Here is a 23,481-nt window from a genome sequence, read left to right on the forward strand (position 1 = left end):
ATAAAATTATTTTTATTCTTTTTTAATTAAAATTTCCACGTGTCCCCATTTCCCATTTCCCTCCCCCTCCTCCCAAATATTGCCCCTCCCCCACTCCCCTTTCCCTATCCCCACTCCTCTTCTCCTCCCCCCACTCCATTCCCCCTCCCTCTCGATACTGAGGAGCAGTACAAATTCCCTGCCCTGCGGGAAGACCAAGGTCCTCCCACTTCTATCTAGGTCCAGAAAGGTGATCGTCCAAACAGGCTAAGCTCCCACAAAGCCAGTTCATGTATTAGGATCGAAACCTAGTGCCATTGTCCTTGGCTTCTCATCACCCTTCATTGTCCGCCATGTTCAGAGAGTCCAGTTTCAACCCATGCTTATTCAGTCCCAGTCCCGCTGGCCTTGGTGGGCTCCCAATAAATCAGTTCATATGTCACAGTGGGTGGGTGCACCCCTCGTGGTCCTGACATCCTTGCTCATGTTCTCCCTCCTTCTGCTCTTCATTTGGACCTTAAGAGCTCAGACCGTTGCTCCAAACTGAGTCTCTGTCTCTATCTCGATCCATCGCCAGATGCAGGTTCTAAGGTGATATGTAAGATATTCATCAGTATAGGATAGGATCATTTCAGGTTCCCTCTCCTCAGTTGCCCAAGGTACCAGCTGGGGACATCTCCCTGGACACCTGCAAGACCCTCTAGAGTCAAGTCTCTTGCCAACCCTAAGATGGCTCCCTTGGTTAGGATATATACTTCACTGCTCCCGTATCCACCCTTCCTATATCCTAACCATCCTAATCCCTCAAGCTCCTCCCATCCTCCCCTTCTCACGTTTCTCATCCCATTTCCCCTTAGCCCCAAGCCACCTCACCCGCAAGTTCCCAGTTTTTGCCCGGCAATCTTGTCTACTTCCCCTATCCAGGCGGATGACTATACGATTTTCTTTGGGTTCACTTTCTTATTTAGCTTCTCTAGGATCACAAATTATATGCTCAATGTCCTTTATTTATGGCTAGACACCAATTATGAGTGAGTACATCCCCAGTTCCTCTCTTTGGGTCTGGGATACCTCACTCAGAATAGTATTTTCTATTTCCATCCATTTGCATGCAAAATTCGAGAAGTCATTGTTTTTTACCGCTGAGTAGTACTCTAATATGTATATATTCCATACTTTCTTCATCCATTCCTCCATTGAAGGGCATCTAGGTTGTTTCCAGGTTCTGGCTATTACAAACAATGCTGCTATGAACATAGTTGAACAGATACTTTTGTCATATGATAGGGCATCTCTTGGGTATATTCCCAAGAGTGGTATTACTGGATCTTGGGGTAGGTTGATCCCAAATTTCCTGAGAAATCACCACACTGATTTCCAAAGTGGTTGCACTAGTTTGCATTCCCACCAGCAATGGATGAGTGTGCCAATTTCTCTACACCCTCTCCAGCAAAGGCTATCCTTGGTGTTTTTGATTTCAGCCATTCTGACAGGTGTAAGATGGTATCTCAAAGTTGTTTTAATTTGCATTTCCCTTATTGCTAAGGAGGTTGAGCATGACCTTAAGTGACTTTTGGCCATTTGAATTTCTTTTGTTGAGAATTCTCTGTTCAGTTCAGTGCCCCATTTTTTAATTGGGTTAATTAGCATTTTAAAGTCTAGTTTCTTGAGTTCTTTATATATTTTGGAGATCAGACTTTTGTCTGTTGCAGGGTTGGTGAAGATCTTCTCCCAGTCAGTGGGTTGCCTTTTTGTCTTAGTGACAGTGTCCTTTGCTTTACAGAAGCTACTCAGTTTCAGGAGGTCCCATTTATTCAATGTTGTCCTTAATGTCTGTGCTGCTGGGGATAAACGTAGGAAGTGATCTCCTGTACCCATATGTTGTAGAGTACTTCCCACTTTTTCTTCTATCAGGTTCAGTGTGTTCAGACTGATATTGAGGTCTTTAATCCATTTGGACTTGAGTTTTGTGCATGGCGATAGATATGGATCTATTTTCATTCTTTTTTTTTTACTTATTTATTTATTTTTATTCTTTTTTAATTAAAATTTCCACCTGCTCCCCATTTCCCATTTCCCTCCCCTCCTCCCAAATATTGCCCTCCCCCCACTTCCCTCCCCCTATCCCCACTCCTCTTCTCCTCCCCCCACTCCATTCCCCCTCCCTCTCGATATTGAAGAGCAGTACAAATTCCCTGCCCTGCGGGAAGACCAAGGTCCTTCTATCTACGTCCAGAAAGGTGAGCGTCCAAACAGGCTAAGCTCCCACAAAGCCAGTTCATGTATTAGGATCGAAACCTAGTGCCATTGTCCTTGGCTTCTCATCAGTCTTCATTGACCGCCATGCTCAGAGAGTCCGGAATCAACCCATGCTTATTCAGTCCCAGACCAGCTGGCCTTGGTGGGCTCCCAATAAATCAGTTCCACTGTCACAGTGGGTGGGTGCATCCCTCGTGGTCCTGATTTTTTGCTCATGTTCTCCCTCCTTCTGCTCCTCATTTGGACCTTAAGAGCTCAGACCGTTGCTCCAAATTGAGACTCTGTCTCTACCTCGATCCATCGCCAGATGAAGGTTCTAAGGTGATATGCAAGATATTCATCAGTATAGGATTGGGTCATTTCAGGTTCCCTCTCCTTAGTTGCCCAAGGTACCAGCTGGGGACATATTCCTGGACACCTGCGAACCCCTCAAGAGTCAAGTCTCTTGCCAACCGTAAGATGGCTCCCTTAGATAGGATATATACTTCGCTGCTCCCGTATCCATCCTTCCTATATCCCAACCATCCCAATCCTCCGAGCTCCTCCCATCCTCCCCTTCTCATATTTCTCATCCCATTTCCCCTTTGCCCCATGCCACCTCACCCGCAAGTTCCCAGTTTTTGCCCTGGAATCTTGTCTACTTCCCCCTCTCCATGCGGATGACTATATGATTTTCTTTGGGTTCACTTTCTTATTTAGCTTCTATAGGATCACACATTATATGCTTAATGTCTTTTATTTTATGGCTAGAAACCGATTATGAGTGAGTACATCCCATGTTCCTCTTTTTGAGTCTGGGATACCTCACTCAGGATAGTGTTTTCTATTTCCATCCATTTGCACGCAAAATTCGAGAAGTCATTGTTTTTTACTGCTGAGTAGTACTCTAATATGTATATATTCCACACTTTCTTCATCCATTCCTCCATTGAAGGGCATCTAGGTTGTTTCCAGGTTTTGGCTATTACAAACAATGCTGCTATGAACATAGTTGAACAGATACTTTTGTCATTTGATGTGGCATCTCTTGGGTATATTCCCAATAGTGGTATTACTGGATCTTGGGGTAGGTTGATCCCAAATTTCCTGAGAAATCGCCACACTGATTTCCAAAGTGGTTGCACAAGTTTGCATTCCCACCAGCAATGAATGAGTGTGCCTCTTTCTCCACAACCTCTCCAGCAAAGGCTATCATTGGTGTTCTTGATTTTAGCCATTCTGACAGGTGTAAGATGGTATCTCAAAGTTGTTTTAATTTGCATTTCCCTTATCGCTAAGGAGGTTGAGCATGACCTTAGGTGTCTTTTGGCCATTTGAATTTCTTCTGTTGAGAATTCTCTGTTCAGATCAGTGCCCCATTTTTTTATTGGGTTCATTAGCATTTTAAAGTTTAGTTTCTTGAGTTCTTTATATATTTTGGTGATCAGACCTTTGTCTGTTGCAGGGTTGGTGAAGATCTTCTCCCAGTCAGTGGGTTGCCTTTTTGTCTTAGTGACAGTGTCCTTTGCTTTACAGAAGCTACTCAGTTTCAGGAGGTCCCATTTATTCAATGTTGCCCTTAATGTCTGTGCTGCTGGGGATAAACGTAGGAAGTGATCTCCTGTACCCATATGTTGTAGAGTACTTCCCACTTTTTCTTCTATCAGGTTCAATGTGTTCAGACTAATATTGAGGTCTTTAATCCATTTGGACTTGAGTTTTGTGCATGGTGATAGATATGGATCTATTTTCATTCTTCTACACGTTGACAACCAGTTCTGCCAGCACCATTTGTTGAAGATGATCTCTTTTTTCCATTGAATACTTTTAGCTCCTTTATCAAAAATTAGGTGTTCATAAGTTTGTGGGTTAAAATCAGGGTCTTCTACTCGGTTCCATTGGTCGACTTCTCTGTTTTTATGCCAATACCAAACTGTTTTCAATACTGAAGCTCTGTAATAGAGTTTGAAGTCAGGGATGGTAATGCCTCCAGACGATCCTTTATTATATAAGATTGTTTTGGCTATCCTGGGTTTTTTGTTTTTCCATATAAAGATGATTAATGTCCTCTCAAGATCTGTGAAGAATTTTGATGAGATTTTAATGGGGATTGCATTGAATCTATAAATTGCCCTTGGTAGAATTGCCATTTTTACTATGTTGATCCTCCCAATCCAAGAGCAAGGGAGATCCTTCCATTTTCTGGTATCCTCCTCAATTTCTTTCTTCAAAGACTTAAAGTTCTTGTCAAATAGATCCTTTACTTTTTTGGTTAGGGTTACCCCAAGATATTTTATGCTATTTGTGGCTATCGTGAAGGGTGATGCTTCTCTGATTTCCCTCTCTGCTTCCTTATCCTTTGTGTATAGGAGGGCAACTGATTTTTTGGAATTGATCTTGTATCCTACCATGCTACTAAAGGTGTTTATCAGCTGTAGGAGTTCTTTGCTGGAGTTTTTGGGGTCGCTTATGTACACTATCATATCGTCTGCAAATAATAAAAGTTTAACTTCTTCCTTTCCAATTTGAATCCCTTTGATCCCCTTATGTTGTCTTATTGCTATCGCTAGAATTTCAAGCACTATATTAAAGAGGTATGGAGAGAGTGGACAACCTTGTCGTGTTCCTGATTTTAGTGGAATAGCTTTGAGTTTCTCTCCATTTAATTTGATGTTAGCTGACGGCTTGCTATAAATAGCTTTTATTATACTTAGGTACGACCCTTGTATCCGTAATCTCTCTAAGACCTTTATCATAAAAGGATGTTGAATTTTGTCAAATGCTTTTTCAGCATCTAATGAAATGATCATATGGTTTTTTTCTTTCAGTTTATTTATATGATGGATTACATTGATAGATTTTCATATGTTGAACCAGCCCTGCATCTCTGGGATGAAGCCTACTTGATCATAGTGGATAATTTTTCTAATGTGTTCTTGGATTCGATTTGCCAGTATTTTATTAAGTATCTTTGTGTCGATGTTCATGAGTGAGATTGGCCTGTAGTTCTCTTTCTTGGTTGTATCTTTGTGTGGTTTTGATATCAGAGTAACTGCAGCTTCATAAAAGGAATTTGGCAATGACTTCTCTGTTTCTATATTGTGAAATACATTAAGGAGTATAGGTATTAGGTCTTCTTGGAAGTTCTGGTAGAATTCTGCATTGAAGCCATCTGGACCTGGGCTTTTTTTGGTGGGGAGGTTTTTTATATCAACTTCTAATTCTTCGCGACTAACAGGTCTATTTAGATTGTTCACCTGGTCCTGGTTTAACTTTGGTATATGGTACTTATCTAAAAAAGTGTCCATTTCTTTTACATTTTCCAATTTTGAGGCATACAGGTTTTTGTAGCAAGATCTAATGATTCTCTGAATTTCCTAGTGTCTGCGGTTATGTCTCCGTTTTCATTTCTGATCTTGTTAATTTGCATATTCTCTCTCAGCTGTTTGATTAGTTTGGATAGGGGTTTATCAATCTTATTGATTTTCTCCAAGAATCAGCTTTTTGTTTCATTGATTCTTTGGATTGTTTTCTGTGTTTCTATTTTGTTGATTTCAGCCCTCAGTTTGATTATTTCCAGTCTTCTACTTCTCCTAGGTGAGTCTGCTTCTTTTTTTTCTAGAGCTTTCAGGTGGGTATTAATTCTCCAATGTGTGCTTTCTCTGTTTCCTTTTTTTTTAAAGATTTATTTATTTATTATGTGTACAACATTCCTTCCATGTGTGCCTGAATGCCAGAAGGGGGCGCTGGGTCTCACTATAGATGGCTGTGAGCCACCATGTGGTTGCTGGGAATTGAACTCAGGACCTCTGGAAGAGCAGTCAGTGCTCTTAACCACTGAGCCATTTCTCCAGCCCCTTCTCTGTTTTCTTTAAGTGGGCGCTTAATGCTATGAACTTTCCTCTTAGCACTGCTTTCATAGTGTCCCATAGGTTTGAGTATGTTGAGTCTTCGTTTTCATTGAATTCAAGAAAGACTTTAATTTCTTTCTTTATTTCTTCCTTGATCCAGGTGTGGTTCAGTAGTTGACTGTCCAGTTTCCATGAGTTCGTAGGCTTTCTGGATATAGCATTGTTGTTGAATTCTAACTTTAATCCATGGTGATCTGATAAGACACAGGTGGTTACTAATATTTTTTTGTAACTGTGTAAGTTTGCTTTGTTACCGAGTATGTGGTCTATTTTCTAGAGGGTTCCATGCGCTGCAGAGAAGAAGGTATATTCTTTCCTATTTGGGTGGAATGTTCTATAGATGTCTGTTAAGTCCATTTGATTCATTACCTCCAACTATTCTCTTATTTCTCTTTTAGGTTTCTGTCTGATTGACCTGTCCATTGGTGAGAGAGGAGTGTTGAAATCTCCTACTATTAGTGTGTGTGGTTTGATGACTGCCTTGAGTTTTAGTAATGTTTCTTTTACATAATTGGGTGCTTTTATATTAGGGGCATAGATATTCAGGATTGAGACTTCATCCTGATGAATTGTTCCTGTTATGAGTAAAAAATGTCCCTCTCCATCTCTTCTGATTGATTTTAGTTTGAAGTCAACTTTCTTAGAAATTAGTATGGCCACACCTGCTTGTTTCTTAGGTCCGTTTGCTTGATAAACCTTTTCCCAGCCCTTTACTCTGAGTAGATGTCTTTCTTTGTGGTTGAGGTGTGTTTCTTGTAAGCAGCAGAATGTTGGATCCTGTTTTCGTATCCAATCTTTTAGCCTGTGCCTCTTTATAGGTGAGTTGAGTCCATTGATATTAAGTGATATTAATGACCAGTGGTTGTTAACTCCGGTCATTTTTCCTTTCTTTCTTTCTTTCTTTCTTTCTTTCTTTCTTTCTTTCTTTCTTTCCTTCTTTTCGTAGTAGGGTTTGTTGTAATAGGAGCGGCGGGGCTGCGTCCCCGGCACCTGGCCGCCCGCATGGCTAGCTTATGCCCCGAAATAATTACACAGAAACTGTATTCTTTTGAACACTGCCTGGCCCATTAGTTCCAACCTTTTATTGGATAGCTCTTACATATTGATCTAACCCATTTCTAATATTCTGTGTAGTACCACGAGCTGGCTTACCAGGGAGATCTTAACCTGCGTCTGTCTGGAGTGGGAGAATCATGGCGACTCCTGACTCGGCTTTTTTCTCCCAGCATTCTGTTCTGTTTACTCCACCCACCTAAGGGCTGGCCTATAAATGGGCCAAGGCAGTTTCTTTATTAAATGAAAGTAACTCCTCCATCATTTCCCCTTTTTTTGTTTAAACAAAAAGAAAGGCTTTAACCTTAACATAGTAAAATTACATATAACAAAACAGTTATAAAGCAAGAATTACAGTTACAATACTTATATCTATTTTATCTTTTATCATAACAATGGAAAACTGTAACTATAACTAACCATTCTTCAACTCTATCAACGACTCCAGAAGGATATAATATTACCTAAGCAAACAAGAGAGCCAAAACTCTAGAAATGACAGAGACATCTCGCTGCCTGGACAGTCACCCAAAATTCTTTTGTACCGTTGGGGCATCCATCTTCGGCCTACAGGCCCATAGTATCCAGCAGACATTTTCATCAAGCAGGAAATTCCAAAGACAGTTCAGTCACTTTTTGCTGTGTCCTGTAGAATGTCTCGTAGACTCTTTTATAAATCAGGAACCCCGAAAGACCATCTCACCTTTAGGCAAGTTCAGCAGTCCTCTTTCTGCGGGTTCTTTGTGTCCAGTTTATGCATCAGTCCAGGCAAGAGTAGTTTCTTGCCCAAATGGCTAACCAACTCCATAAGAAGCCTCTTCGATGCCCATCTTCTTCTTGAAGTAGATTGGTGCTGCCAGGAGCAGACGTATCTCATTATAACAGTCCTAAGTTATTAAAACATTTAAATGCCATATTCTGTAGCCTTTGAAAGATATGAAGAATGCCTATCTAGCTGAAATATATCTATGCACATCTAGAAAATATAACATGACTAAAAGCTTGACAATTATCGATGATTATCCATTAACAACCTATATATGTTACATTTTTAAATGAACTACACAATACCTTAATTAATATCAGAAATACATATACACATAACAAAATTGACCTTAAAATCCACACCAATGTAAATTATTTATATCTATATCATATCCCCCTTTCAATGTAAAAGAATATTTATAAACAATATTTGGGAATATGGGCGCAGTTTTTTTCTCTCCAAACTGCTTCCTGCTGAATGGGGGCGTCGTTAATTAGGTCTTTCATGGTATAACCTGTGTTCCAGGGTCATCTCAGTTGGCAGTTGAGTGAAGTAATTTTTTGAGAGTGTTCACAGCAACCTTTCAGGAGGGCGTGGTCTATCATACCATATTGGGATAGATGCAATCCACAGAGTCTCATCCTCTGTGAAAACAAAAGAAGACCCTCTCCAAAGCATCATATCCTTAGACCCATATTCTGAAATCATAATACCCTTATATCCATTCTGGTTTAGCTTGGCAGCCCATATAATGAAATGTCTCTCTGTAGTTAGCTCCTTCACAGTCAAAAATTTTAAAGAAAACACAATAATACAAAGAATCCAGACTCTCTGTGAATTTTCCATTTTTACGTGGCTTATTTTTCTTTATTTTTTTTAATCTATAACTATCTGTACTCTGTCTCTTTAAAGACTTTAAGACATTAACTTTATTTTTTATATATATATTTTTTCTCTCTCTCAAGTCTACGTACATTTATCCAACAGTGTCTGAATCAGTTTTATTGTGAATCTGTAATTTTTTTATTATCCATGAGCACTTTGCTTTGTGTTTTTAAATCGCTAAGCGCTTAAGAATCTAAGCTGTGACATTCCTAGGTCAAAAACAGGTACTGCCTGCTTGCCCCGCCCAGTCCAACATGGCGGAGCCTCTCGTGCCTCTGATTCTTGCATATTGCACCAGTAGCATGGTGGAGCTGCTTGTGCCTCTGAGCCGCAGCACAAAATGACTTCCTTTTAGGCACACAGTGAGTCTAGTTGCCATCAAACAAATCGTAGCACTTTACTCCAAATGCTCCGTTTAAAAGCTCTGTCTCCCGCAGGAGCCAGACAGAGATCGCAATGGCGGCACAGCCCAGAAAGCCGGCATTTTAAAACAGCCAGTTTTTTCCTGCTGCTGAGTCAGGACAATTTCTTTGCCACACGCAACCCACAAACAGCAAAAATCTGTCTTAAATTCTCTCTGTGTCTTTTTTAAGCCCTCTCAGGTTTTACGTGGAGTTCATTAGCACGTTGGGTGCCACTCTGTTGTAATAGGAGCGGCGAGGCTGCGTCCCCGGCACCTGGCCGCCCGCATGGCTAGCTTATGCCCCGAAATAATTACACGGAAACTGTATTCTTTTGAACACTGCCTGGCCCATTAGTTCCAACCTTTTATTGGCTAGCTCTTACATATTGATCTAACCCATTTCTAATATTCTGTGTAGTACCACGAGCTGGCTTACCAGGGAGATCTTAACCTGCGTCTGTCTGGAGTGGGAGAATCATGGCGACTCCTGACTCGGCTTTTTTCTCCCAGCATTCTGTTCTGTTTACTCCACCCACCTAAGGGCTGGCCTATAAATGGGCCAAGGCAGTTTCTTTATTAAATGAAAGTAACTCCTCCATCAAGGGTTTGTGTGTTTCCCTTCTTCAAGTTGTGCTGGTGAAGGGTCGTTAGATTTCTGAGTTATTGTGGGCATTGTTGGACTCCTTGGGTTGTGATTTTCCTTCAATTACTTTCTGTAAGGCTGGATTTGTGGCTATGTATTGTTTAAATTTGTTTTTATCCTGGAAAATTTTGTTTTCTCCATTTATAGTGAATGAAAGCTTAGCTGGGTATAGTAGTCTGGGCTTGCATCCATGGTCTCTTAGTTTCTGCAGTACATCTATCCAGGACCTTCTGGCTTTCATGGTTTCCATAGAGAAGTCAGGTGTAAGTCTGGTAGGTTTACCTTTATAAGTAACTTGACCTTTTTCCTTTGCAGCTCTTAATATTCTTTCTTTATTCTTTATGTTTTGTGTTTTGATTATTATATGACGAGGAAATGTTTTTTTTTTTTTTGATCCAGTCAATTCGGTGTTCTGTATGCTTCTTGGACCTTCAAAGGAATATCTTTCTTAAGGTTGGGAAAGTTTTCTTCTATAATTTTATTAAGTATATTTTCTGGGCCATTGAGCTGAACTTCTCCTTCTTGTATCCCTATTATTCTTAGGTTTGGTCCTTTTATTGTGTCCCAGATTTCCTGAATGTTTTGTGATGAGAATTTGTTGGTTTTGCTGTTTTCTTTGATCAGTGTGTTTATTTTCTCTGTGGTATCTTCAGTGTCTGAGATTCTTTCTTCTATTTCTTGTAATCTGTTGGTAGTACTTGTCTGTGTAGTTCCTGTTCGTTTATCCAGATTTTCCATCACCATCCTTTCCTCGGTTTGTGTTTTCTTTATTACTTCCACTTCATTCTTCAAGTCTTGAACCATTTCCCTTACCTGTTTGATTACTTTTTCTTGTTTCTCTTCGTTTTCTTGGGTATCTTTGAGAGATTTATTCATTTCCTCTACCTTTTTGTTTGTAATCTCTAATTGAATATGGCAGTTTTTCACCTCCTGTTTAAGGTCCTCTATTATTTTCATATAATTGACTTTAGGGTTGAATTCTTCTAATTCTTCTGGAATAGGGTGTACAATTCTTCTTATTTCGGGATTCCTGCATTCTGGTGATGTCACGTTGCTTTTCAGGTTGTTGAAGAAATTCTTGCATTGGCGCCTGCCCATCTTTTCCTTCAAATGGGGCCAGGAGAGGCCTGGTGTCTTGGTCCAGTCTTTGCTGTGACTAACTTACTGGGTGTATCTCCTCAGTGTAGGGGCAGGAACCGTTCACTTCCAGATGGACTCCTCAACACCAAAACATGAACATCTGGTAGTCCAATGACCTGCGGACAAAAGAGCGAATGCAGGGGGTAGGTCGGGGTCGAATAGAACACAGGCAACCCTGCAGCACAGGCTGGAGGTGCCTGTGCTCCCTTTCGGGGGTTGTTGAGGCCTGCCCGGTAGGCAGGCACTCACTGCTCTGGGTGGGTAGCCTTAGTATAGGAGCAGGAAGCTGTTCCTCAGCAAAGGACCTTGCAGACAAGGCAGGCTTTGGGGAAGGAGGGCGTGTGTAGGAAAGAAAGCCCTGCAGCAGGAGCTAGGGTAGGGAGGTTTGTGCTCTATTCTGGGACAGTCCGCCCCTGGATAGCACACACTCACCCGTCCAGATGGAACTTCTCAGCAACTACACAGGGACACCTGGTAGCCCAATGAGCCAGGGACCAAGGGAAGAAGGAGGTAGGCAGGGCGGTTCCAGGAGAGCACAGCAGACCCTGCAGCCCCAGCAGCAGGGGCCTGCACTCCCTGGCGGGGACCTGGAGGCCTGCCTGCTAGTCAGGCACTCACTGCTCTGGGTGGGTAACCTTAGTGTAGGAGCAGGAAGCTGATCCTCAGCAAAGGACCTTGCAGACAAGGCAGGCTTGGGGGAAGGGGGGGGCGTGTGTAGCAAAGAAAGCCCTGCAGCAGGAGCTGGGGGAAGGGGGTTTGTGCTCTCTTCCCGGACAGTCCGCCCCAGGATAGCACACACTCACCCGTCCAGATGGAACTTCTCAGCACCTACACAGGGACAACTGGTAGCCCAATGAGCCAGGGACCAAGGGAAGAAGGAGGCAGGCAGGGCGGTTCCAGGAGAGCACAGAAGACCTTGCAGCCCCAGCAGCAGGGGCCCGCACTCCCTCTTATTTATTTTTATTTATCAAAAATTTCCACCTCCTCCGCTCCTCCCCCTTCCTTCTCTCCTCCTCCCCCTTCCCCTCCCTCTCCAGTCCCAAGAAGTCTCCTCCCTTCCCTGTGGGAAGTCTAAGGTCCTCCCCCCTCCATCCAGGTCCAGGAAGGTGAGCTTCCATACAGGCTAGGCTCCCACAAAGCAAGTACATGCAGTAGGATCAAAACCCAGTGCCATTGTCCTTGGCTTCTCATTATCCCTCATTGTCAGCCACATTCAGAGAGTCCAGCTTGATCACATGCTCCATCAATTCCAGTCCAGCTGGCCCTGGCGAGCTCCCTCCCACCAGATCAGTCCCACCGTCTCAGTGGGTGGATGCACCCCTCGCGGTCCCAACTTTCTTGCTCATGTTTTCCGTTCCTCCGCTCCTCACTTGGACCTTGGGAGCTCAGTCCAGTGCTCCAATGTGGGTCTCGAGACAGGCTTTCTCTGTAGCTTTAACGTCTGTCCTGGAACTAGCTCTTGTAGACCAGGCTGGCCTTGAACTCATAGGGATCTGCCTGCCTTTGCCTCCCAAGTGCTGGGATTAAAAGTGTGCACCATTCCACCCAGTTTACATGCTAAGTTTTAAAAATTAAGAATAAGTACATAAATACAAGATATGTAGCTAAGCTGGTAGAGTCTTTGCTGGTAGAGTAAGGGTCCAAGAAAATTCTGAAGGAAGACCCTAGACTCAAATAGTATACAAAAGCAGAGAGTGTTTATTCTGCAGAAACAGCCAGCGTATGTGGGGTCAGCCTCTTGTACAGAATGGCAACCATGAAGAAAGGCACCCAGATCCTCTTATGCAGTTAGGGGAGTTTCAGGGACAGTACTCATCTCATACATAGTTGGTTAAGCAAGCAGCAGATACTCTAGTATGCTTTTAATTAGTTGAGGTTTAGTTTTACCATTTTGGGACATACTTGCACAAGCTTGGGCAAGTCCAGACCTGACTCAGAAGGGGGCTGCTGGATTCATCCTTGAGATATTGTAGCACTGACTAAGGCCTTGTCTGTGCTCTTTCCCTCATCTCTGAATGCAAGGATGCTGTGGATAAATGGCCCCTTTGCAGCTCTCAGAAACCAGAAACCTGAATTCAGTTGTGAGAGTGGAAGAATTTAACCCCTTTATTAGCACTCACCTAGCCCTGGAGTAGGTTCCCCACAACCATACGCACTAGACGTGGCAGTGGTACCAGGTGTGGAGGTGGTGAGCTATGCCTCTATGCCCAGCACGGGGAGATGAAGGCAGAAGGATCAGAAAGTGAAAATTATCCTGTGCGACATGGAGAGATAGTAGGAAGCCTGGTCTACACGAGACTCGATTTCAAATAAAAACAAAAAGCCATGTGATAGGAACTAAAATAAATCCCCATTGCTAATACTTTTAGTAAGTTAATGGCACCTGTCGTGACGTCACCTGGTTTGTTGCAACACTAGCTCTGTAATGAGACAGCTGGCTGCGTGGTGAAGGTAAATGTATCGTTTTGTTTTTTCCTTGAACTCAGGAGTGTCCGGTTCTCTGGAATATCATATCATTGTATTTGTACTTTATGTTGCAGCTATCACACCCTTGCATATGTCTACACCACTGGTCAGGTGGTATCTGTAGGCTGTGGACCAAGTCTCACAAGCAACCCAACCCACCAGGAGGCCCAAGCAGAGAACCCTGGTGTCACCCACCTGCTCTCCGCAAAAGGTACGAGTGCTTTCTCCAGCACAGCTGGTTAACTAAAGAAGACATGCCGTTCAGCCTTCTTCCGCAAGATCCCACTGAACTATGCTTATGGTTCTTAGTTCTTTAATTTTAAACTGCCACTTTCCCCCACTGGAGTATGGGTAATCATTTCTAAAGACTTAACCAATAGAAAAGATGTCAAGTTGGCTACTTAATAATCTTAACAACATTCTTTGATATATTTAAGCAAATGCCTAAGCATGTTAACCCCAACTCATTGTGAAAATGCCTAGAAACAAAAATGTTTATTGAGTGAATAAGTAACATTTGATTTGGTCAAAATTAAATTATTATGCTTTTGTAATAAAAAGTTAGGAGAGTATAAATTTCTGACAAATGAATAATTTGATTTAGTTATGTATCGATTAATTTTTTCAGGTAAAATTCTGAACATTTTTTTTTATCTTTTTAGAGCTTGTGGATATTCAAGTCAAAGACATTTTTGCTGGAGCATATACCAACTTTGCTACAACTCATCAGGTATCAGTAGGTGTTATTTCTTTTTAAACTTTTTTTTTCCCTCTAGATTTCAGGAGTTATTTCTTTTTCTGGTGCTGGGAAGCCAAACCCAGAGCTTTGTATATGTTAGGCAAACACTCCCCCTGAGCTATGCACACCTTTCCCTTGATTTCAGGCTAGGGTTTTTTATGTTTTCAGATTTCTCACATAGAATGGTTTTGAAGAGTGGGCAACTTAACAAGACCTTGACTCAAATAATGAACAGAGGGCTGGGGATGTAGCTCCATGGCAGAATATGCGTCTAGCACGCAAAAGACCTGGATTTGACCCCAAAGTGGGGATGGTAGGCAATGAATGGAGGCAGTGGGGGTAAGATTTAGGACAAAAGAAGAGAGGAACGATGGGGCAGGGGAGATGCCTGGAACAGAGGGGAGAACGAAACACAAAATCAGGCTGTGGGTGTTTAGACTGCAGAGGAGGAGTAAAGGAGACATGAAAGCACAGTTCCTGGCACGGGGTCTAGGAAGTGGCTTATCCAGTGAAACTTCGGTGCACAAAAGTCAAGTCAGAGGGTCACAGAAGGGAAGGGAAGAGGAGGGGAGAAAAGGGAAGGGAAAGAAAGGAAGATTGTATTGTTTTAACAGAGAGCAAGAAATCTGCCTGGGGTGTAGTCAGAACAAGATGAGGAGAGGAAGTCTGGTGACATCTGAGACATTTTGACAGAAAGATAAATTAGAAGATCACGGGAGGGTTCTTCATGATTCTCTGAAGGAGTGGCAGAAGAATGTCCCAGAGCAGGAGGAAGAAAACCGAGTCCAGTGCAGAATCAGTTTGTTTTTCTGTCACTGGGATAAACCCTGTGACCAAAAGCAAATAGGAAATGAAAGGGTTGAACTGGCTTACAGCTTACAGTCCATCAAGAAGGGAAGTCAGGGGAGGAACTGATGGCAGGAACTTGGAGACGGGAACTGAAGTAGAGACCATGGAGGAACACTACTTACTGGCTTGTTCCACTACCATTTTTATACATCCTAGGCTTACCTGTTTGGGGATGGCACTACCCACATCAATTATTAATCAAGGAAATGGTCTAGAGATTAAAAAAAAAACACAGGCAATCTGATAGAGTCAATTCAGTTGAGAATCCCTAAGCTTTATGTCAAGTTGACAACAACTATGATAAGCACAGAACTGAGATGCCAGAGCAGAAATACAGTCCGCTGTGACAGCGAATGGGGGTGAGTTAGTGGTCTGTTATTGTTTGATGACCAAGGCGGATGTGAGCGTGAGAGAAGCAGGCTATGTGAGAAAAGGCGAAGGAAGATGTGTACCAGTGATTGTGGTTGGTCAGCACGCTGTGAAGCTGTCTTCAGTGGCATTTGCCTTTTGGAAATTGACTTTGGAGTAATCCAGACTTGAACATCTGAAATTTCATAGTACGATAAGGGAGACATAAAGGAGCTGTGGGGTGGTTATATAGTGAAGCCTGGGAGCTAAGCGAGCTGAAGAGGACGATGATGATCACAGAGGGCATGAAAAATACTGGACTCGGGCCTTCATCTTAAAGAAATGAATCAAGAAAACACTTTGCGATGGGCAGAAAGACCGTTGCAAATGGTTGCTTAAAATGGAGCAATTCTTAATGATAGTCCAATTGATGCCCTGGAAATAAAGTGGCACCTTTCAAGTAAGTGTGATTAAGCATCCTACCAATCATTTGGAGGACTCTGCAGACATTTTAGGTTGGTACCCTGACGATGACTGCTGCTGGTGTCTAGTGGATAAGGGCTAGGAGCAGTAAGCATTAAATATCCTACTAGTGTCGGAGCCTCACAACAAAGAATTCTCTATCCCCAGGTGTCAATCACTTCACTTTAGAAAGCTTATCCAGGTCTTGACTAGCTAAAATGAGGACAGCAAGGAGTGGAGGCGAGATTGGGAGCCGAGATATTGGAGTTAAAGATAGATGGCATTCATCAACTTTGAAGCTGCCGTGAGTGAGGACAGGAAGCATGGTGAGAAGGGTAGTGGTGAACACACAAGCGACACGGACCGATGAAGCTTCCAAGAAAGGAGCGACAGACGGCACAGTCCGATGTCATATATACAGAGAGGCTAAGGACTTTGAAGAAAATAATTGACACATAAGTGCCAGTAGGGGGTGCCACATTGTACTGAGATCCTTGGATGTAAGAGAAAATAAACCTTGCTTTTGATAAACTTCAAAGTCACCAGGATTTAGATCAAGGAGCACAGGTAGGGTGTGGAGGTGTGGCTCATTGGCACCTCCACTTATGTGAACAAGGTCCTGCTCAGACCCCATCACCAGTATGGGGTGGAGGACTTGAAACATAGTGGTTACACATATTGTTCAAGAGGATTTTATTTCATTCTTGAAAAGCAAAATGATATAGAATGTTGCCATTCTTGACCAGTTCAGTAGAGCCGGAGGTATACTTTACAACAGAACACTAATGCTGCTCCCTGCTCTTCATCTTTTCGTACAAGCTCTCAGTATGTATCTAGTTGAGCTGGCACTAGGATCCTCTTACAGCAGCCTCCCGAGTGTAGAGATGATAGGCATGTGCCCTGTGTTCAACCACTTTAATTTTTATTCTTTTAAAAAAATATATAGAGGCAAGTCCGGGCGGCAGAGGCATCGGCGCGCAGGCAGGCCCAGGCGGTGGAGGCACCAGCAGGCAGGCCCAGGCGGCGGAGGCACCAGCAGGCAGGCCTAGGCGGCAGAGGCACCGGCGCGCAGGCAGGCCCAGGTGGTGGAGGCACCAGCAGGCAGGCAAGTCCGGGTGGCGGAGGCACCGGTAGGCAGACATAGGCTGCGGAGGCACCGGTCCAGGCAGGCCCAGGCGGCGGAGGCACGAGAGCAGGCAGGCCCAGGCTGCAAAGGCACCGGCAGGCAGGCCTAGGCAGCAGAGGCACTGGCAGGCAGATAGCATCAATAAGAGGAGATGGGCAGACGCCAAGGCAAGAATTCACCCAACAATCCGAAAAACAACATGAAAACACCAGAACCCAATGATCTTACAACACAAGGACTTGAACACCCTAACACAGGAGAAGAGGAAAAAACTGACTTTTTGAAAGCAATAGAGTCCCTTAAACAACATGTAAAAAACGCCCTCATAGAAATGGATGAGAAGTATAACAAAAAGTTTGAAGAAATGAGTAAATACATAAATGATACCCTGGGAAGCCAAGAAAAAACGATCAAACAGGTAATGGAAACAGTCCAAGAACTGAAAACTGAAATGGAAGCAAGGAAGAAAACACAAACTGAGGACCAGTTGGATATGGCAAATATAGGTCAACGAGCAGAGACTACAGAAACAAGCATAATCAACAGACTACAAGAGATAGAAGAAAGAATCTCAGATTCTGAAGACACCATAGAGAAAATAAACGGACTGATCAAAGAAAACACCAAAACCAACAAATTCTCATCACAAAACATTCAGGAAATATGGGACACAATAAAAAGACCAAACCTAAGAATAATAGGGATACAAGAAGGAGAAGAGGCACAACTCAAAGGAAGAGAAAATATTTTTAACAAAATTATGGAAGAAAACTTTCCCAACCTTAAGAAAGATATTCCTTTGAATATTCAAGAAGCATACAGAACTCCAAACAGACTGGATCAAAAAAAAAAAAAAAGTCCCCTCGCCATATAATAATCAAAACACAAAATATACAGAGTAAAGAAAGAATATTAAGAGCTGCAAAGGAAAAAGGCCAAGTAACTTATAAAGGTAAACCGATCAGACTTACACCTGATTCTCTATGGAAACCATGAAAGCCAGAAGGTCCTGGATAGAGGTACTGCAGAAACTAAGAGACCATGGATGCAAACCCAAACTACTATACCCAGCCAAGCTATCGTTCACTATCAATGGAGAAAACAAGACATTGCAGGATAAGAACAAATTTAAACAATACATTGCCACAAATCCAGCCCTACAGAAAGTAATTGAAGGAAAATCACAACTCAAGGAATCCAACATTGCCAACACTGCCTACAATAACCCAGGCACCTAGTGACCCTTCAACAGAACAACTCAAAGAAGGGAGACACACAAACTCTTCTACCAAAAGCAATAAGAATAACCGGAGTAAACAACCACTGGTCATTAATATCACTTAATATTAATGGTCTCAATTCACCTATAAAAAGGCACAGGCTAAGAGATTGGATACGAAAACAGGATCCAACAGTCTGCTGTTTGCAAGAAACTCATCTCAACCACAAAGACAGGCATCTACTCAGAGTAAAGGGTTGGGAAAAGGTTTTTCAAGCAAATGGTCCTAAGACAAAAGCAGGTGTGGCCATACTAATTTCTAACAAAACTGACTTCAAATTAAAATCAATCAGAAGAGATTGAGAGGGACACTTTATACTCATAACAGGAACAATTCAGCAGGATGAAGTCTCAATCCTGAATATCTATGCCCCTAATATAAAAGCACCCACTTATGTAAAAGAAATATTGCTAAAACTCAAGGCAGACATCAAATCACACACACTAGTAGTAGGAGACTTCAACACACCTCTCTCACCAATGGACAGGTCAATCAGACAGAAAACTAATAGAGAATTAAGAGAATTGTTGGAGGTAATGAATCAAATGGACTTAACAGACATCTATAGAACACTCCACCCAAATAGGAAAGAATACACCTTATTCTCTGCAGCTCATAGAACCTTCTCGAAAATTGACCACATACTTGGAAACAAAGGAAACCTCCACAGACACAAAAAAATATCAGTGTCCACCTGTGTCTTATCAGATCACCACGGATTAAAGTTAGAAGGCACCAACAATGCTACCCCCAGAAAGCCTACAAACTCATGGAAACTGAACAGTCAACTACTGAACCACACCTGGGTCAAGGAAGAAATTAAGAAAGAAATTAAAGTCTTCCTTGAATTTAATGAAAACAAAGAGACAACATACTCAAACCTATGGGACACGATGAAAGCAGTGCTAAGAGGAAAGTTCATAGCACTAAGTGCCCACTTAAAGAAAACGGAGAAAGCATACATTGGGGAATTAACAGCACACCTGAAAGCTCTAGAAAAAAAAGAAGCAGATGCGACCAGGAGGAGTAGAAGACTGGAAATAATCAAACTGAGGGCAGAAATCAACAAAATAGAAACACAGAAAACAATCCAAAGAATCAATGAAACAAAAAGTTGGTTCTTGGAGAAAATCAACTAGATTGACAAACTCCTATCCAAACTAATTAAACAACAGAGAGAGAACACACAAATAAATAAGATCAGAAATGAAAAGGGGGACATAACCACAGACAAAGAGGAAATTCAGAGAATCATTAGATCTTACTACAAAAGCCTGTATGCCACAAAACTGGAAAATGCAAAAGAAATGGAAACTTTTTTAGATAAGTACCATATACCAAACCTAAACCAAGACCAGGTGAATGATCTAAATAGACCTATTAGTCGCGAAGAATTAGAAACAGTTATCAAAAATCTCCCTTCCAAAAAAAGCCCAGGACCAGATGGTTTCAATGCAGAATTCTACCAGAACTTCCAGGAAAAGCTAATACCTATACTCGTTAATGTATTTCACAATATAGAAACAGAAGAGTCATTGCCAAATTCCTTTTATGAAGCTACAGTTACCCTGATACCAAAACCACACAAAGACCCAACCAAGAAAGAGAATTACAGGCCTATCTCACTCACAAACATCGACGCAAAAATTCTCAATAAAATACTGGCAAACCGAATCCAAGAACACATTAGAAAAGTTAGCCATTATGATCAAGTAGGCTTCATTCCAGAGATGCAGGACTGGTTTAACATACGCAAATCTATCAATGTAATCAACCATATAAATAAACTGAAAGAAAAAAAACATATGATCATTTCATTAGATGCTGAAAAAGCATTCGACAAAATTCAACACCCCTTTATGATAAAGGTCTTGGAGAGATTAGGGATACAAGGGTCATACCTAAATATAATAAAAGCTATTTACAGCAAGCCGACAGCTAACATTAAATTAAACTGAGAAAAACTCAAAGCCATCCCGCTAAAATCAGGAACACGACAAGGATGTCCACTCTCTCCATACCTCTTCAATATAGTGCTTGAAGTTCTAGCAATAGCAATAAGACAACATAAGGGGATCAAGGGGATCCATATTGGAAAGGAAGGAGTTAAGCTTTCATTATTTGCAGATGATATGATAGTATACATAAGCGACCCCAAAAACTCTACCAAAGAACTCCTACAGCTGATAAACACCTTTGGTAATGTGGCAGGTTACAAAATCAACTCCAAAAAATCAGCTGCCTTCCTATACACTAAGGATAAGGAAGCAGAGAGGGAAATCAGAGAAGCATCACCTTTCATGATAGCCACAAATAGCATAAAATACCTTGGGGTAACTCTGACCAAGGAAGTGAAAGATCTATTTGGCAAGAACTGTAAGTCTTTGAAGAAAGAAATTGAAGAGGACACCAGAAAATGGAAGGATCTCCCTTTCTCTTGGATTGGGAGGATCAACATAGTAAAAATGGCAATTCTACCAAAAGCAATCTATAGATTCAATGCAATCCCCATCAAAATTCTTCACAGATCTGGAGAAGACAATAATCAACTTTATATGGAAAAACAAAAAACCCAGAATAGCCAAAACAATCTTATACAATAAAGGATCGGCTGGAGGCATTACCATCCCTGACTTCAAACTCTATTACAGAGCTACAGTATTGAAAACAGCTTGGTTGGCATAAAAACAGAGAAGTCGACCAATGGAATCGAATAGAAGACCCTGACTTTAGCCCACAAACCTATGAACACCTGATTTTCGATAAAGGAGCTAAAAGTATACAATGGAAAAAAGAGAGCATCTTCAACAAATTGTGCTGGCAAAACTGGATGTCAATCTGTAGAAGAATGAAAATAGATCCATATCTATCACCATGCACAAAACTCAAGTCCAAATGGATTAAAGACCTCAATATCAGTCCAAACACACTGAACCTGATAGAAGAGAAAGTGGGAAGTACTCTACAACACATGGGCACAGGAGAACACTTCCTACGTACAACCCCAGCAGCACAAACACTAAGGACATCATTGAATAAACGGGACCTCCTGAGACTGAGAAGCTTCTGTAAAGCAAAGGACACTGTCACTAAGACAGAAAGGCAACCCACTGACTGGGAGAAGATCTTCACCAACCCCGCAACTGACAAAGGTCTGATCTCCAAAATATATAAAGAACTCAAGAAATTAGACCATAAAAGGTTAATCAATCCAATTATAAAATGGGGCACTGAGCTGAACAGAGACTTTTCAACAGAAGAAGTTCAAATGCCAAAAGACAGTTAAGATCGTGCTCAACTTCCTTAGCAATCAGGGAAACGCAAATCAAGACAACATTAAGATACCATCTTACACCTGTCAGAATGGCTAAAATCAAAAACACCAATGATAGCCTCTGCTGGAGAGGTTGTGGAGAAAGGGGCACACTCATCCATTGCTGGTGGGAATGAAAACTTGTGCAACCACTTTGGAAAGCAGTGTGGCTGTTTCTCAGGAAAGTCGGGTTCAACCTACCTCTCGCTCCCCAATACCACTATTGGGAATATACCCAAGAGATGCCCTAACATACAACAAAAGTATATGTTCAACTATGTTCATAGCAGCATTGTTTGTAATAGCCAGAACCTGGAAACAACCTAGATGCCCTTCAATGGAAGAATGGGATGAAGAAAGTATGGAATATATACATATTAGAGTACTACTCAGCAGTAAAAAACAATGACTTCTTAAATTTTGCATACAAATGGACGGAAATTGAAAACACTATCCTGAGTGAGTTAAGCCAGACCCAAAAAGAGGAACATGGGATGTACTCACTCATATTTGGTTTCTAGCCATAAATAAAGGACATTGAGACTATAATTCGTGATCCTAGAGAAGCTAAATAAGAAGGTGAACCCAAAGAAAAACATATAAGCATCCTCCTGAATATTAACCTTCATCAGGCGATGAAAGAAGACAGAGACAGAGACCAACATTGGAGCACTGGACTGAAGTCTCACGATCCAAAGGAGGAGCAGAAGGAGAGAGAGCACGAGCAAGGAACTCAGGACAGCGAGGGGTGCACCCACACACTGAGGCAATGGGGATGTTCTATCGGGAGCTCACCAAGGCCAGCTGGCCGGGGTCTGAAAAAGCATGGGACAAAACCGGACTCGCTGAACATAGCGGACAATGAGGACTACTGAGAACTGAAGAACAATGGCAATGGGTTTTTGATCCTATTGCACGTAATGGCTTTCTGGGAGCCTAGGTAGTTTGGATGCTCACCTTAATAGACCTGGATGGAGGTGGGTGGTCCTTGGACCTCCCACAGGGCAGGGAAACCTGATTGCTCTTTGGGCTGAGGAGGGAGGAAGACTTGATGGGGGAGGGGGGGAATGGGAGGTGGTGGCGGGGAAGAGGCAGAAATCTTTAATAATTAAATAAATAAATTAATAAATTAATAAATAAATAACAATAAAATAAAATAAAATAAAAAAACAAATATATATATATATCACACCAAGGACCCAGTATTCGGGAGGCTGAGTAGGAGGACTTTAAGTTTCAGACTAGTCTGGGCTATATAGTGAGGCCCTATCTGAAATTACATTTAAGATGTGCATATGTGGTACTGGTTACCATTTAAAACACATAGCCTAATCAAAGATTGTCACTACCTCTCAAATCTTTTAATCACCCCAAACAGACACATGATATCTATTAAATAATAATTCCTCACTGCTTTTTCTGCAAAGTTGGTATATGGACATCCTTTTTACATGTGGAATCACATAATGCCTTCTGTTTTGATTTGATTTATTGAACTTAGCATATTTTAGGATATATCCAGCTTATATTAATATATCATTTTTTCAATCCTAAATAATTTTATTGCATATTATATATTTATCTTATTTAAATTGCATTCACCTACTGATTGGCATGTGTTATTTTCATCTTGTGGCCATGTGAATAATGGTAAGATGAATTTTGATCTATAAGCACCCATTTCAGTCTCTGTTTTCAATGTTTCTTGTGTTACTACACTTTTTAAAATGCAGATCAAGTGAAATGACCCAAGTTAGGAAGCCAAATGTTCGGACCATCCTGACGTCAAAGCGCAAGTGACCAAACATCTGCCCGAGAAGGCAGGACTCGTGTGTGCCAGATGCTTTATTGATTGTTACTCAATACATGTGGCGTTTTCC

At 41.8% G+C, this 23,481-nt stretch overlaps 1 protein-coding gene across 1 annotated transcript in view; it reads left to right on the forward strand.

Moving 5' to 3' along the window:
* Window positions 1-23,481, forward strand: part of Herc6 (HECT and RLD domain containing E3 ubiquitin protein ligase family member 6) — an 82,311-nt gene that overhangs the window by 16,057 nt on the left and 42,773 nt on the right. The window contains exons 7-8 of the mRNA XM_057778396.1: window positions 13,559-13,695; window positions 14,147-14,220. Coding sequence (XP_057634379.1) covers window positions 13,559-13,695; window positions 14,147-14,220 — 211 coding nt within the window. The remainder of the gene's footprint in view (window positions 1-13,558; window positions 13,696-14,146; window positions 14,221-23,481) is intronic.

This window comes from Chionomys nivalis, chromosome 1, assembly GCF_950005125.1.
Source record: "Chionomys nivalis chromosome 1, mChiNiv1.1, whole genome shotgun sequence".
NCBI lineage: Eukaryota > Metazoa > Chordata > Mammalia > Rodentia > Cricetidae > Chionomys > Chionomys nivalis.